The sequence below is a fragment of the Lepidochelys kempii genome, chromosome 2 (assembly GCF_965140265.1).
Source record: "Lepidochelys kempii isolate rLepKem1 chromosome 2, rLepKem1.hap2, whole genome shotgun sequence".
Taxonomy (NCBI): domain Eukaryota; kingdom Metazoa; phylum Chordata; order Testudines; family Cheloniidae; genus Lepidochelys; species Lepidochelys kempii.
The window spans coordinates 177327550-177342203 of NC_133257.1; the positions used below are offsets into that span (position 1 = coordinate 177327550).

A 14654-nucleotide genomic window follows, 5' to 3' on the forward strand; every position below is an offset into this window, starting at 1 on the left:
GACACCTACCAACTAATAAACCAGAACACTTGGGCTCAGCATCTCAAAGCTATCAATGGGAATTAGGCATTTAAATACCTTTGAGGATCTGGTCCTTGTAGGCCAGTGTTTGTTGGCATTGCAGGCTAAGTATAGTACACTTTTCCATGCTTCTGTGTATATATACACCCTTAGAATTAAGAAGTCCTTAAGGCAGCATGAGCATCTCCTGCCCAGCCATCCAAATTATGCCAATTTATGCTAGCAGAGGATCTGGCCCAAAGTCTACATTTAACCAGTTACACATGATGCAGGTAAATAATTACTATGTAAACAGTGACCATGATTTTCAGTAATGCTGAGCACTCAAAAATCTACAGAAGTCAGTGGGAGCTTTGGAGATTCCTCACCCTTGAAAATCAGGATAGTATGTGTAAAAGACTAGCCAGTACTACAGAAATACAACACATGTTTATAGTTTAGGGGCCATTGCTGCTTCTTTTGAAGTCAACAGGAAGTTTGTGATTAACTTCAATGGAAGCAGGATCATTTTCTTAAGAACCTGTTCTGCAGGCTCTTAGTACCAAGCATACAGCTTACTGGCAGTCTCTGGGAATGGTGAGTAGTCCTAAGCACTACTCTCTATCACAGGGGTTTGCAGGACCACTGCCTTAATTAATGTTTGTTCAATGCTTTGTAGGTTTAAAGTGACCTATGATGAATGCTAAGCATCATCTTCATGATGAATATATTTGTAAGTCTGTATGTGTGGAGAAAAACGTTAACAGATTTAGATATAAAATCATGATTCCTGATGTATAGTATTGGTGTCTTATTAACTGATACTCTACAGAATTCACTATAAAAGCCAATTGCCTATAGATGCAATATTATGGGCATACTTAAAATGTCTCGATAGTTAAGGTTCCACCAGGATTTTCCTTTAATGGGACCTTTGGAATATTATATGATTTTTAACTTTCCTTCCCTTTACATGTTAACTAATGATGGGGAATTATTTTCTTGGCTTATGGGAGGAGAGATGAATCAATAATAAATGCCAACATTTATTTCCCAGACCTTCATTGTGATCTGCGCAGACTGACTGTTGCACAGAAAAATCAAGGGGCTCCACAAGGATACAGCAGTTTGCTTGTGTAGATTACAGTGCAGGATCATGGTCTTACTGATCGGGCTTGTCTACATGAACAATGAGACTGTGGCAAGCCGGGGTGTGAATCGTCCCCTCACTAGTCTGATGTGGACTAGCTGTCCATGAGCATTCTTCTGGGTGCACATTGACAGTTCATTAATGTGCTTTGGGATAGTCCCATTTCAAAGAGGATTGGGTCAAAGTGCTCTCACAGATTGCTAGTGCATATCAGAGGGATGCACGTGGGCAGCATGTGGGCAGTTACATTGCAGCAGGCTAGTGTGGGGTAGATTCACACCTACCGCTTCCCATGGTCTAATTGTTTGTGTAGACGAGCTCTGTGGCTCTAGTTTTCAAACCAGATCTTCTTATCTGAAGAACAACATGGCCCCATAGTTATCTGCCCCCACTATTTTGTGTCCATGGTTTATTCCTGCTTTCCCCTCGCAATTCATTATCTATTTTTGAAAAGCACAGTTTAAGAGCTAGGTATTTATTATTAATTATTATTATTATTGTTGTTCACTGCAATCACAGGATTGGATCAGCCAAAATGGAGGTGTGGTTTGATAGATGTAAGCCCTCCCAGTTCAGGAGATATTAAATATTGATACACATTTTTCAAACAAAAAAATGGTTTCATCAAAAATTGCCTTTTTTCCAAACTGAAAATTTTCACAGATTTTTTTTTATTTTCCATTTTTGAACTAAATAGAAAAACAAGAAATTTTGCTTTTTTTCTGGTTTTTAGTTTATTGCTTATCTGTTTTCCCTGCCCCCTTCCAAAGGCAAAATAGAAAAAATAAAAAGTGGGAGGAAATGGGGAAACAAGATCAAAAGAGTGAGGAACAAAACAGAAAAAAAATGGAAAATAAAAACTGCAATAAAAATGAGTGTGAAAAAATTCAAATAAAGGAAAAGGTGTTGGGGCGGGGGACGAGGGGTTGAGTTTTTTAAACCAGTGGAACAAAAATAATTTTGTAATTTTGAGTAAATGTTTTGGTGTTTTCATTTTTTACTAGATCTATTAAATAATGAAATATTTTCTCTAAGTAACTATGTCTAGTGCACCCTTCTCTCAAGGGGGATAGAACTAGATAAAGAAGTTAACTCATTCTCTGCCATATCTGGATTCACAATATCTTCACGCCCATCCATTGGGGAATAAAAAGCTACTCACATAATCCTAACTCTGCTTAGTAGCTTCAGTACCTACCAGGGTAGGAGTTACTCCATGACTAAGGTTACCACTTCAAACCCTAATTAGGTAATAGTTTTCAGTTAATAATAATCCAAGGGTGCAGTGTAACTCCCAATGTAGTCAAAAGGCAGTCATTTGTTGACATTAGTAGTTATTACATTATGCTCTGCGGGCCCAAGCCATTCCTGCCACTTTTACTTAGGTGAGAAGTCCATTGCTGTTAATGAAACTAGTTGAGTAAGAGGCACTAACATGAGTAAAGCTTTGCAGGATTGGGCCTTAAAACAAGTTAGTTTTTTATGAATGGTATTGAATATTTCCCACTGTAAATCAGCTCTACAAATAGGTGATTAAAATGTAATTTAGTTGGCCTTCTTTTCTTGGTTTTCATTGCTATATGAGTTAAGACATGTCCTTTGTTTTTCTACTAATCCAATGTTTCTTCTGTCTAATGCGCTTAAATGTCTTGTTCTAACTTCCTAAGGACAGTGGGTAATAAGGTGAGGGGATTTAAACTTCTCTGGCTTTTTTCATTGCAACGTTTTTTCTTTTTTTAGTCTTTTGCTTCTTGTCAAATCATTCTTTTATTTAGTAAGAAGCATTCCATCAGACACATTCCCAAAGATGTGTAATGTACATTTTCCAAAACACTTGGCATGTGAAATAGCTAGATCACATCGGTGAAATAGTTTCAGGTGTATTTGATTGTATATATCGTATTTATGTATATACATATCTATAGAGATACGTTCCCATGATCATTTTCTCTACTTCTGACTCATTTTGACCAATTTGTGTGGCTACAAGAACAGGCTTCTGACCATTAGCATTCTTTATTGATTATTATTATTATTTATTAACTCTTGTACAATGGGTACAAGCTCACTGCTCCCAGATAACATTTATTCTTTAAAGCCCTCACCAGATCTGCAGTGACGGAGATTTGGAAGTGCATCACATTCCGAGTGGACTTATAAAATACAATCATTATCATTGACATTAGAAATAATTCAAATTATTATTACACTCAAGTATTCATCACAGTCACACTAAGCCGCCATTCTGGCACAGGCCTATCTCTTTATTCACTTTCTTGTTAGAATTCAAAGACATCACTGATAACTACAAAATTCTAGTGAGCCGTCCTAGACAAGAGTTTGCACAAAGATCACGTGGTGACTGAAAATGCAAAAGCCTAAAAGTAAAATAATAAAAAAGATACGAGTTTATGAGACTGTTCTTGGAAGCAAAATGATTTTGCATGTCATACAGATTTGTGGTTGTAATAGCTAACTGGTGCATCCTATAATGAAGTATTACTCCTAAAGAATCCCTCTCTCTCTCTCGCTCTCTCCCTCTCCACCTACCCCCCCCCCCAATAATTTTCTCATTCTTGTAGGGAAGACGCTCTTGAGTACTTCAAAGACCCTGTATTTTATAGCCACAAGAATACCACTACAATAAAATAAACATTTCGGAACATTTGTCTTACCTATTTGTTTAAAAGAGAAAATGGAGTTGTGGCAGGTCAATGCCCCTTGTAGAATATCACCTTGGGCTGTGATCATGCCACAAGTCTCGGAGATCGCCAAGAAAGTGAAAGTTTTGATTCAGTAGATGACTGTCTTCCCAGTGAGGATACATCTATACTGGATCTGAAGGTGTATTTTCCAGCCCAGTTTGATGTACCTGTGCAAGCTCTTATCAAGTTAGCATGCTAAAAATAGCAGTGTGGAAGCTGCAACAGGCTAGCTGCCCCAAGGGCAATTCCACGTGAAACATGTGTACACACTTGAGGTGGTTAGCCTGTCCCGGTACACTCAGCACTGCAACGGTGCTTCTATTTTTAACCTGCTGCCTCAATCAGAGCTAGCACAGGTATATCTACTGGAGCTGGAAATTACACATCCAGCTCCAGTGCAGACATAGTACTGAAAAAGTGTTACACTTGAGTGTGCTGCTGGAGTCTTCCATATGATCTTTTGTTCTTGTCATTAATGCAAAGAGAACTTGTAATGAGCAAATACGTTGTTTTATTCTAACGTCATGTCCATCCAACACCGTTAAAACCAGAGTCTGCCCCCAGCTGAAGCGTGCCGAGCTCTGTCTGCTTTCAGAGTCCTGCACTGCAGTGTGACAGAGGACTTGACTTTAGAACAGCAGCATCCATTTTACACATATGGGACATAAAGCTGAGGTCCTTACTACCTGTGGCCAGTCAGAAATCATGGTCCCAAGGGTGCTGAGATAAAGCTGATATTACGTTATATTTTTACATTGAAATTTGTTCATTTCTCATTATTATATGCCAAAGTTTAAACCCTCAAAGTGCTTGTAGCAGTGCTTCTGTACTTCTTGAATATTATCAAACACTTCAAATTCTTTGCCTGTATACTTTTTTTAAAAAGCCCAATGTTGTTGGGTTGTTGTGGTTTTTTGCAGACCTAGTACTATAAATTAGCCCGGTGTCTTGGTCAAATTCCAGTTTGGGTAATTACTTTCAAATTATCTAAATGTGGTCTTGGTCCATGACTGGGGGGTCCTAGACACCACAATAATACAAGTAATAGTAATAATAAAATTTATCCTGCAGTTGGATACAGGACATATCTGAAACCTGTAAAGTGATTTAATTGATCTGGGATCTTTTCAGATGAATAGAGTAATACAGATGTAATGGATTCTCTGTTAGTAAAATGCTGAGATGAATTTTAACACTGGGGGTGGGGAGGGTGTTCTCAATAGTTTTCAGTGTGGTTAAAAGTCAAGTAGTTGGGTACCAGAAAGCCTTTAATCAAAGATCATTGTCATCTGTTTAAACTTAGCTTTTAGGTTCATTTGTTTTTCTTTGACTCAATATGAAATAATGTCTGTTTACGAGATACATTTGAAATCAATTCATTAGCATTCTTTGCCTAATCCTAATTATCATTCATTTCTTATTTCACTCCAACAGACATCTCAGCCAAGCCCTGGTGGTCAGTCTACATGCAGCAGCGAACAGTCCCCCATCAGCAACTATTCCCACCATGGGATCGAGCTTAATCTGACCAGTGGAGGTAGTGTAGGAGACCTCAGTGTCATTGATGAAACCCCAATCATGGACTCTACCATTTCCACCGCAACCACAGCACTTGGCTTACAGGCCAGGAGGAACATGACAGGGACCAAATGGATGGAGCAAGTCAAATTAGAAAGGTTGAAACAAGTTAATGGAGTGCTTCCAAGACTGAATCCCATTCCACCTTCAAAAGCCCCAACCTTGCCACCTCTCATAGGAAATGGTGAGATATGTATAACTGGATTAATCGTACTTTCATTCTTTAAATTCGTCCTCTTAGGGCTTGATGTTTCAGGACTTACACGGACTGTACAACTCATGAAATTCAGTGGGAGTTCTACTTACCTAGGAGCTGTAAGACACCCCTACATTTTTCAATACAGTATAAATATATTTTCCATTTAAATTAGAAATTGTACTATACTCGTAGAAATTGGTAATCCCACATTTTATATTCCTGGAAGTGAGTATTGCCAGTTCAATTAGTTACTAAAATCTAAAAAGCTTTTTTTAAGAGTATGTTTCCCTAGTCTGTGTCAATCAGCATAGCTCCATTTTAGTCAATGGAACTATATCAATGGATGACAACTGAGAATGTATTGGGGCTCACATTGAAATGATGTTCTTGAATCTGTGAGCCCCTATACAAGAGTGCTATTTAGCCCTACTCGTGATTAGAAAACGATCTTGACTTCCTAGAATCGTATGGGTATTTCCTTGAAATGCCTGTTACTTGTCTCAGACTCTGAGTGTTTTCTATAGTTGGTCCTGATTAATATTCATTTATCTGTGAATTTTACCACTAGGTATCCAGTCAAGCAGCAGCTGCAGTTTAGGAGGATCCATGACTATTCTACCCAACAGAAATGAAATTTCAAGCATGGACATCACAGTGTTAAATATGCTGAACAGGAGGGACAGCAGCACCAGCACAATCAGTTCCGCCTACTTGAGTAGCCGTAGGTCCTCTGGAATTTCACCTTGCTTTTCCAGTCGGAGATCCAGTGATGCTTCCCAAGCTGAGGGAAGGCCTCAGAACATGAGCGTCGCCGACTCCTATGACCCCATCTCGACTGATGCCTCCAGGCGATCCAGTGAAGTGAGTCAGTGTGATGGCCTGCCAAGCCTACTCAGCCTCACCCCAGCCCAGCAGTACAGGCTGAAAGCTAAATATGCAGCAGCTACTGGTGGACCCCCACCAACTCCACTGCCTAACATGGAGAGGATGAGCCTCAAAACAAGGATGGCACTGTTGGGTGATTGCAGGGAGTCTGGAGTATCTCCTCTGCCTCCAGTAAATGCTCCTCGTAGATGTAGTGATGGCGGGGCAAATAGTTATAACAGGAGGCACTTTCTGCCTCATGATGTGCTGGGAAATGGGACAAGGAGAGCCAGTGATCCAGTAAGAATGGTCTCTGACAACCTTTCTCTGCCTAGAGTCCAGCGATTCAACAGTCTTAATAGCTTTAACCCTCCTGTTTTGCCTCCATCTATGGAAAAGCGAAACTTTATTCTTCAGAACTATACCCGCTCTGATGGCGGCCTGTTCCGTAACGTCTACTCCCCATGTCCTCCGAGTATCAGTGAAAATGTCACCATGGAGGCCGCTACAATGGAAGCGGATGGTAGTCTGAATGATGAGGATCTCCTGCCAGACGATGTGGTTCAGTATTTGAATTCCCAGAACCAGGGCATGTATGACCACTTGCCAAACGATGTCCTGGACAATAACAAAGTGCATCATGGGTCAGCGATAGGGAACAACAACTTTCACCAGGTCCCTTCACCAAACAGTCAACAGACCAGCTCTGAAGCAAACAAAAGCGATCTGCCAATCCAGTGGAATGAAGTAAGCTCAGGAAGTTCCGACTTGTCTCCTTCAAAAATGAAATGTGGTCCACGCTCGGCAGGCCAGCAAACTCGAGCTTTTGGACTATATAACAATATGATGGTCCAGCAGCAGAACCTGGAGAGAAATGGTATGGCCCTACAAAATGGCTATCAACATCTTGTGGAAAACAACAGCTCTTACAGTTTACATCAGAACATGATTAGCGGCAACACCACCACCAGTAACCCTTTCAACATGCAGGCAAATAAGGCGCAGCCATATGGTGAAAGCAGCACCAGACAACCAATGATTTCTGGGGCAATGGACAGTTCCTATGGCATAGTGATTCAAGGGCAGAAGTTGAGAAACAACAGCATGCTAATAAACAAGAGTCAACAAAACTTTGGCCATCCCACGGTGCCAGGTGAGCAGTCTGTCAGTATAGCTAATGGGATGCAGAATAGAAATACGATAGAACCGGAATACCCACAAAATCAGCCAATAGGGGAAGGCATTCATTATCAGGGAGTCAATCAAGTCAATCAAATGATAGGGCAGGTTAGTCCTACCTCACAAATCAGCCTTTGTCAAGGGCCACAGAGTTGTCCACCAATGTCTCACAACATTGGAAACCAGCAATCAGGTTTGGTGGTGACAAAGAGTTACCAGCCATGTGCCAACTATGGAGGCAACAGACGGCAAAACATGCTGAGAAACAACCTGGCACAACAGCAAGGATTTATAAGCGATGCAAACCAGACATACAGGGTAAATGGCATTAAGATGGAGATGCAAGGTCAATCACAACAGTTCTGCTCTAATATGCAGAATTACTCTGGTCAGTTATATGACCAACACATGGGCTTTACTCAGCAAGCCATGAAAACAGGTTCTTTCTCTATTTTGGAAGCTAACTGCCTGCTGCAGGGGACTGGTACTGCAAACTCATCTGAGCTTCTTTCCCCAGGGGCTAACCAAGTGACAAGCACAGTTGACAGCATTGACAGCAACAGCCTAGAAGGTGTGCAGATTGATTTTGATGCTATCATAGATGATGGGGACCATGCCAGCCTAATTTCAGGAGCCCTGAGTCCGAGTATCATTCAGAATCTCTCACACAATTCTTCACGCCTCACCACTCCCCGAGCGTCTCTTACATTCCCAGCTATGCCTGTGAGCACAACAAACATGGCTATTGGGGACATGAGTTCTTTGTTGACCTCACTTGCAGAAGAAAGCAAGTTTCTTGCTGTTATGCAATAGACATGGGGAAAAAAAACCTTACGAGATAACAGATAAAAAGTGACTCATTTTTTAGTTGTGTATGTATTTTAGCAATCTCATCTCACCTAAATGGGATGTGTTTCAAGTATATTCCTTTTATGGAATAAGGACTCCGAAAACCCTAAAGTGTTCTAGGGAGAAACTGTCTTCCATTTCAGTTTTGAATCAGTATTGTTAGACCCACTCCTCTCTCTCTTTTTTTTTAAATGTCTGTATACTTTTTTCTTTTTTTATTGTAAACCAATGTAAACGTGTGAAGTGCATGTTTTGTTTTGTTTTTTAAAGGAAGGTCTAATGAAATGACTTGCAATTTTCTTTTACTCAAAGGAAACACAGTCTTGTATGATTGTTGCCAATGTTTTTATTTATGTAGGCACAAAACAACCAGGCATGATATACAGAGTAGATACAGTGAGTAAAGAGAGCATCTGTGAATGCGTTGCTGTAAGGTGGACAACTGGTCTATGAACAAATCTGCTCATACTGTTCCCTGATCAAGTACCCATAACTGTGTGGCAAAAGATATCTGGGGCTTTAGCAAATAAGAAATGCAAAATCAACAAACTATTTTGTCCCGAATAAGTATGTGTGTATGTACACAAGCCCACATACACAGACCTTGCACTGCAACTGGTGAGCCGAAACTGTACCATTTCTATGACAACCCCCTTTTGGAGGGTTTAAAAAATCCCTTTGTGAACACAATTCACATATTTAGCAGAATTTGGTCTACACTTTTTCCAGACATTATTCAATAGACAAGAGGAGAAGAAAAATAAATGGATGTCTGGTGATTTGGGTATTTTTTATACTCTTCATCAAATACAGCATTAATTTTTGTAATTGCAATAATGACACCTAGTTCTGCACTGTTGAAACTAGGGGAAGTTTTGCCATTTGCTTTAGTGAGTGAAGAAACAGGCTCTAAGGTCCAGATGCTCAAAGGTATTTGGGTGCCTAATTCCCATTGATTTTAATGAGAGTTAGGTGTCTAAATACCATTGAGGCTCTGGGCCTAAGTCCATAAGGTAGTCCAGTGTCGTTTTAATTCAGGTGGAGGTTTTAAAAATCAGCTACTCACTGTCCCCAGAACAATTGCTTTTTCACAGTTATTTAGTAAAAATCTTCACTATTCACTTGCAGCAGAGTACATATTTTTTATTAAACATGTAAACTCCTATTGACATACAGCACACTAACAACTTGAAAAGAACCATGAATCTATGGAAAAAAAAAAAAAAGATCTTTACAGTCGCATTGACCCAATGGACCTGATTGGTTCTTGGCGATCACAAGGGTGTTTAATATGTCCCCAAAGCGCTTTTTTTTTACTTTTAACATTTTAAAATCTAAACTTCCGATTTAAAAAATAGGCAAGGAAAGTGTCAGTAAAGAAATTATATCCTGGTAAGAAGAGTCTTAGCTAAAGCTAAAAACGCAAGAGAAGTCCTTGGCACCAGCTTCCCTCTCATTTTGATTCGATTCACTGGCCCAAGTTCTGCTTTGTCACACCAGCACAAATCTAAACTAACACCATTGATTTCAGTGGAGTTATGTGAGGTTTACACTGCTGTAACTGAGTACAGAATTTGGCACATTTTGTAATTTAGGGCCTATTCTGCTCCCCCTAGCACAGCAAAGCTCTCATAGATGCAGGAGTGAGTCCTGAACTCTTGAGGGTAAAATTAACCACTGTGCAGAAGACCTAGACAAGGTCTATCCCCTACATAAGTCTCATTGAAGTCCTATTTTGAATGCTTACTGGGATCTTAAGGTTTATGCCCCTCCCTCTGTACACAAGTGAATTGCACCCACAATTAGTAGATTTGTTGAGGAAGCATGTAGTTAAATGTTAGTCAGAACTGGAGCCCACTTTAAAGTCTAGCATAACATCGGGTGTGAGTGCCACAGACTTAAAGCTTGTGTTATTGTTGTTACTCAGCTGCATTCAGAGTAAAATAAAACCCAGCTGACTTAGGTCTCTTGTGAATATGTGTGAACACAAGCTCTGTCAGTCCAGTATAATGGGCCACGCCACTAAAGTCCAAGGAAGAATTTCTAAATCAGTATGCAACGTAACAGGGAGCCAGTGTTGGAATAGTGTATACGCTCATTACAGTGTGTGGTGCTATGTTCTAAGTAACTTACATTTGAGATGTTTTGCAAGGGAGAGCCAGAAAGCAAGAAATGTAAATTCTCCAGAAAGAATAAGGCCCCTCAGCAGTAGCCCTACAGGCTTCCTAGCTCAGATCCTACCTTCCTTAGCGTTCCTCACAGCTGTAACAAGCATTATAGAGCCGGTGCTGGGCCTAAGCAGACTGAGCAATTGCTTAGGGCCATGAGCAGTTCAGGGGGGGGGCCCTATAGTCACTTTTTATCGTAAGAATGTGCCTGTTTTACTGTTGTGGGGAGGGACCCCAAAATATTCCTGCTTAGGGGCTAAAACTGGCTCTGCCTTCCATGGTCCTGTTCATTGGCTCTTCCTCCCTCTGCTAGCTTCCTCTCCCTCTGTTCCATGCTGGTTTCCTTCAAGCCATATTGCCTGCAATGCCCATGCAAACCATCACCCTCGTTGCTTCCCTGCCATTGGTGGGAATCAGTAACAAGGGACGCAGGTTACACTGGGCTTCGAGGCAATATGGCTAGGGAAGGGAGCCAGCATGTCAAATCGTTTTTCTGTAGTGGATACACAATGTGAGTCAAGACTTGCTCTTCCATGGCTGGAGAACATCCCTCATTCTCAGAAGAATGGCCCTCTCTTTCCTAGTATTAAGCAGCTATAAACTGGCCAGTTCTTTAAGGGTTATCAGCAATCTTCTGTGACACTCAGACACAACAGAATTACACTGCGTACCATTAAATCACAATAGTTACTGCTCCAGGTGTTATCTTTTACTTAGGGGCTTAGAAGGTATCATGGTACCCTAATTAGAGCCCGTCCATCTCCTTGTTTGACACCCCACCTCCCCATAGCATGAGCAATCAGCTGAGACACTGAAACTAACAGTCCACTGGGTTAAAAAGAGGGTGTTGATTACAAAACATTCTCCATGCTAGACCGCAGTTTCCTCTGGCCCTTTGATGGGCTTCAGGGCACATTGGGCGGCCTGTCTCCTTTCCCTGGGAAGTGAGGAGTAGCTGTTTAGTGCTGCTGGTCATGCTTTATATTTACTGGGGAGGTGGTTCCACTTAGAAGGGGTTAGTAAATCATGAATAGCTGTTAAAACCATGTTGCAGACATGAGTGGTATGTGTTCTGGAAGCTCATAAGCGGAAGGTATTACTGCTGGTTACAATAATAATGATGCCTCACTTGTATATAGCACTTTTCACAGTAGGTCTCAACACACTTTACAAATGATGTCAGTGTCATTATCCCCATTTTACAGAGGGGGGAAACTGAGACACAATGCTGAAGTGACTTGGCCAAGGTCATCCAGCAAGCCAGTGGCCAAAGCGGGAAACAGAACCAATGTCTGCCAAGTCCAATGTCCTATCCAATAGGCCATATTGCCATACTCATAAGCAACAAAAAGTGACTGATTATTAAAATATCCATTCATCATTTATAGACTATATATGGAACCTTAATATAAAGTGTGACTAGTGTTGGAGTCAATGGCTTGGGGAAATCTCTTTTGGAGCCAGCCTTTAAAAATTCGTGTTTAATTTTTGGTTATGAGATAATCCACTATTAATTAGCACATTTGACAACAAAGTAACAATGGGTTTCATAGATTTTTCCAGGAGAAGGGCCAATTAGCTAATGTAGTCTGATCTCCTGTATATCACAGGCTATGAATTTTCATCCAGTTACCCCTTGCTTGAGCCCAATAATGTGTGTTTGTGTTTTGCTAAAGCATAGCTGTCAGAAAGCACTGATCTGACAACCTCAAGAGCTGGAGCAGCCACCATTTCCCTTGGTAGATTGTTCCACTGGTTAAGAACTCTCCTGTTAAAAAGTTGTGCCTAATTTGTCACCTTTTGGTCTCATTAAGCCTTTCTCTGCTAGATTAAAGTATCCAGTAGTTTCTCCCCAAGCAGGTACTTACACACTGTATGCAGGTACTTACATGTCTTCTTTTTAATAAGCTGAATGTATTGAGCTCTTTAAATCTCTCACTGTGAGGCATTTTCTCCAGCCCTCAAATAATATTGTGGCTCTTTTCTGAACCCTCACCAATTTTTCAACCTCCTTTTTAAACCATGGGCACCAGAACTATATACAGTAGCTTAGTATTGATCACATCAATGTCAAATACGGGGGGGGAAGAGCACACCTCCCCATTCCTACTCCTTTGCTTAAACAACCAAGAATCAGATTAGCCCTTTTTGCCACACCAGTTAGTATTTCAAGGGAAGTTGGCAACCAGACTCTGTGCCCTCCCTCCCCAATTACTATAGTGGGGTAAATGTGTTTTTTAATGGCAGCCACTGTCATTAAGAATAGCAGTGGAAGCACTGTCATGCTAAAAATCCGTGTGTGTGTGTGTCTTCTCTCCAGCCTGACCTTCAATAGAGTTTTTTGGTCCCTTCAGCTTCCACCTTTGTTTGTCCTTAAGAACACTGCTCTTGTTCGGCATGCATGATTTCCTTTGGCAAAAATGAAAGACCTGCTTGTGCCCTCCTGTATGTTCAGTTGCATCCATCAGGTACAGTTGGATGTATGACAGGTACTTTTGGAGGTAGCGAAGGAGAAGTCCAGAATGGGTTTGATATCGAGCACTGTGGACTTGGCTATCCCAATAGCAATGTAGAATTTTAATCTCCTTCTAGGCAAGCTTCTAAAATGGTACTTGCATTTAAGATTGGCTTTGTTTCTTTCATTTTTAAGACAACATGGGCAGAATAGTAGTTAGCCAGCCCATGTTAGACTATGGCTTGTCCTACTAAACAACAGTGTTTCAATGTATGTGCCTTATTTTGTGTTGATCCTGTAAAAGAGAGGGACCAAGAACTATTGCCAAATTTTAGCTATAAGGCTGTGCTTACCATTCAGCTAATAGCACATACCACTGTTAATAGCGTCTGAAATGTCTTGTAAACCTCTGGTATTCATGTGTTGTTGTTCTTGAATTGATAGAATGTCCTCTATTAAAAATTTACCATTGTCAATCCTGCAGATGTGTAAGATAAAAGTGTTCATTTTTCATTTTTTTTTTAGATTTTTATAAAACTTGTAATCTTTTTTTTTAATGTGTAAATACATTTACCTACAGTAGGAATAGTGTTTGGATGTAATAGGCCTTAGTGGTCTTCATTTGATAAACCTACAGTTATGATCTGATGTTTCCCGAACCTTAGATCTATCTGAAGGGTCTGTAGCACTGTGTACATATAAACTGTACTTCTGCTTTCAGAACCACTTAGCTCTTTTGTAACAAAGAAAAAATGTTTCTTACAATGTCAATAAAAACAAAACCTTTGTACTGAAGTTCTTAGCTTGCAGCTTTTTAAAAATGTCTTTGTGGTGGATGACAGGGAGGGAGCCATGTTTAAATACTTGCCATCTCTCTGCTTTCTGTTGATCTTCTTCCAGGTGTAATTTCGGATCATGTGTCAGTTGGCAGGTTCTTCTGATACATGTTTCCTTTTATGTTGGAATGATGGGCTGGGTTACTCCAAAGCACACTTCATGGCTAAAACTATTTCATCTACATTTTAAAATACTCACACAGGGATAAAATGTAGCATTCTTAATCCCCCTCTTGCACAATACAAGAAAAAGACTAGTTAATGAAATTGAAAATGCAACAAATGTAAAATGGCTAAAAGAAAATGCTTTTTGTGCATAGCACGTAAGCGATCTGTGGCACTCACCACCGCAAGACAGTATCAATAGCATTCAAATAAGGATTAGCCATTTAGTAACTACATTAGAGAGGATAATAAAAATATTCATTTATGTAATGATAGTTCTTAGACGTCTCAGTCAGATCAAAGTGCTATACAAACATATAGGGCTACATTCTGACACCTTTTTGTTGAGTAGTACTTTATTCCACAAGTAGTCTTATTCAAGGGATAAACCAAGTGTGGGAGTGGAGGTTAGGAAGAGACAGGTTCCATAAGTGTCAACTATGGATTTTTTTTTTGCACCCTTCTCTGAAGCACCTGGTACTGACCACTACATGGATCCATCTTGG

The 14654-nt window shown here is 40.3% G+C and overlaps 1 protein-coding gene across 1 annotated transcript in view; it reads left to right on the plus strand.

Moving 5' to 3' along the window:
• GLI3 (GLI family zinc finger 3) overlaps nucleotides 1-13908 on the plus strand; it is a 243747-nt gene extending 229839 nt beyond the window's left edge. Inside the window, exons 14-15 of the mRNA XM_073332835.1 lie at nucleotides 5290-5617; nucleotides 6201-13908. Of these exons, the coding sequence (XP_073188936.1) occupies nucleotides 5290-5617; nucleotides 6201-8488 (2616 nt within the window). The 3' untranslated portion in view covers nucleotides 8489-13908. The remainder of the gene's footprint in view (nucleotides 1-5289; nucleotides 5618-6200) is intronic.
• The last annotated feature ends 746 nt before the right edge of the window (nucleotides 13909-14654 follow it).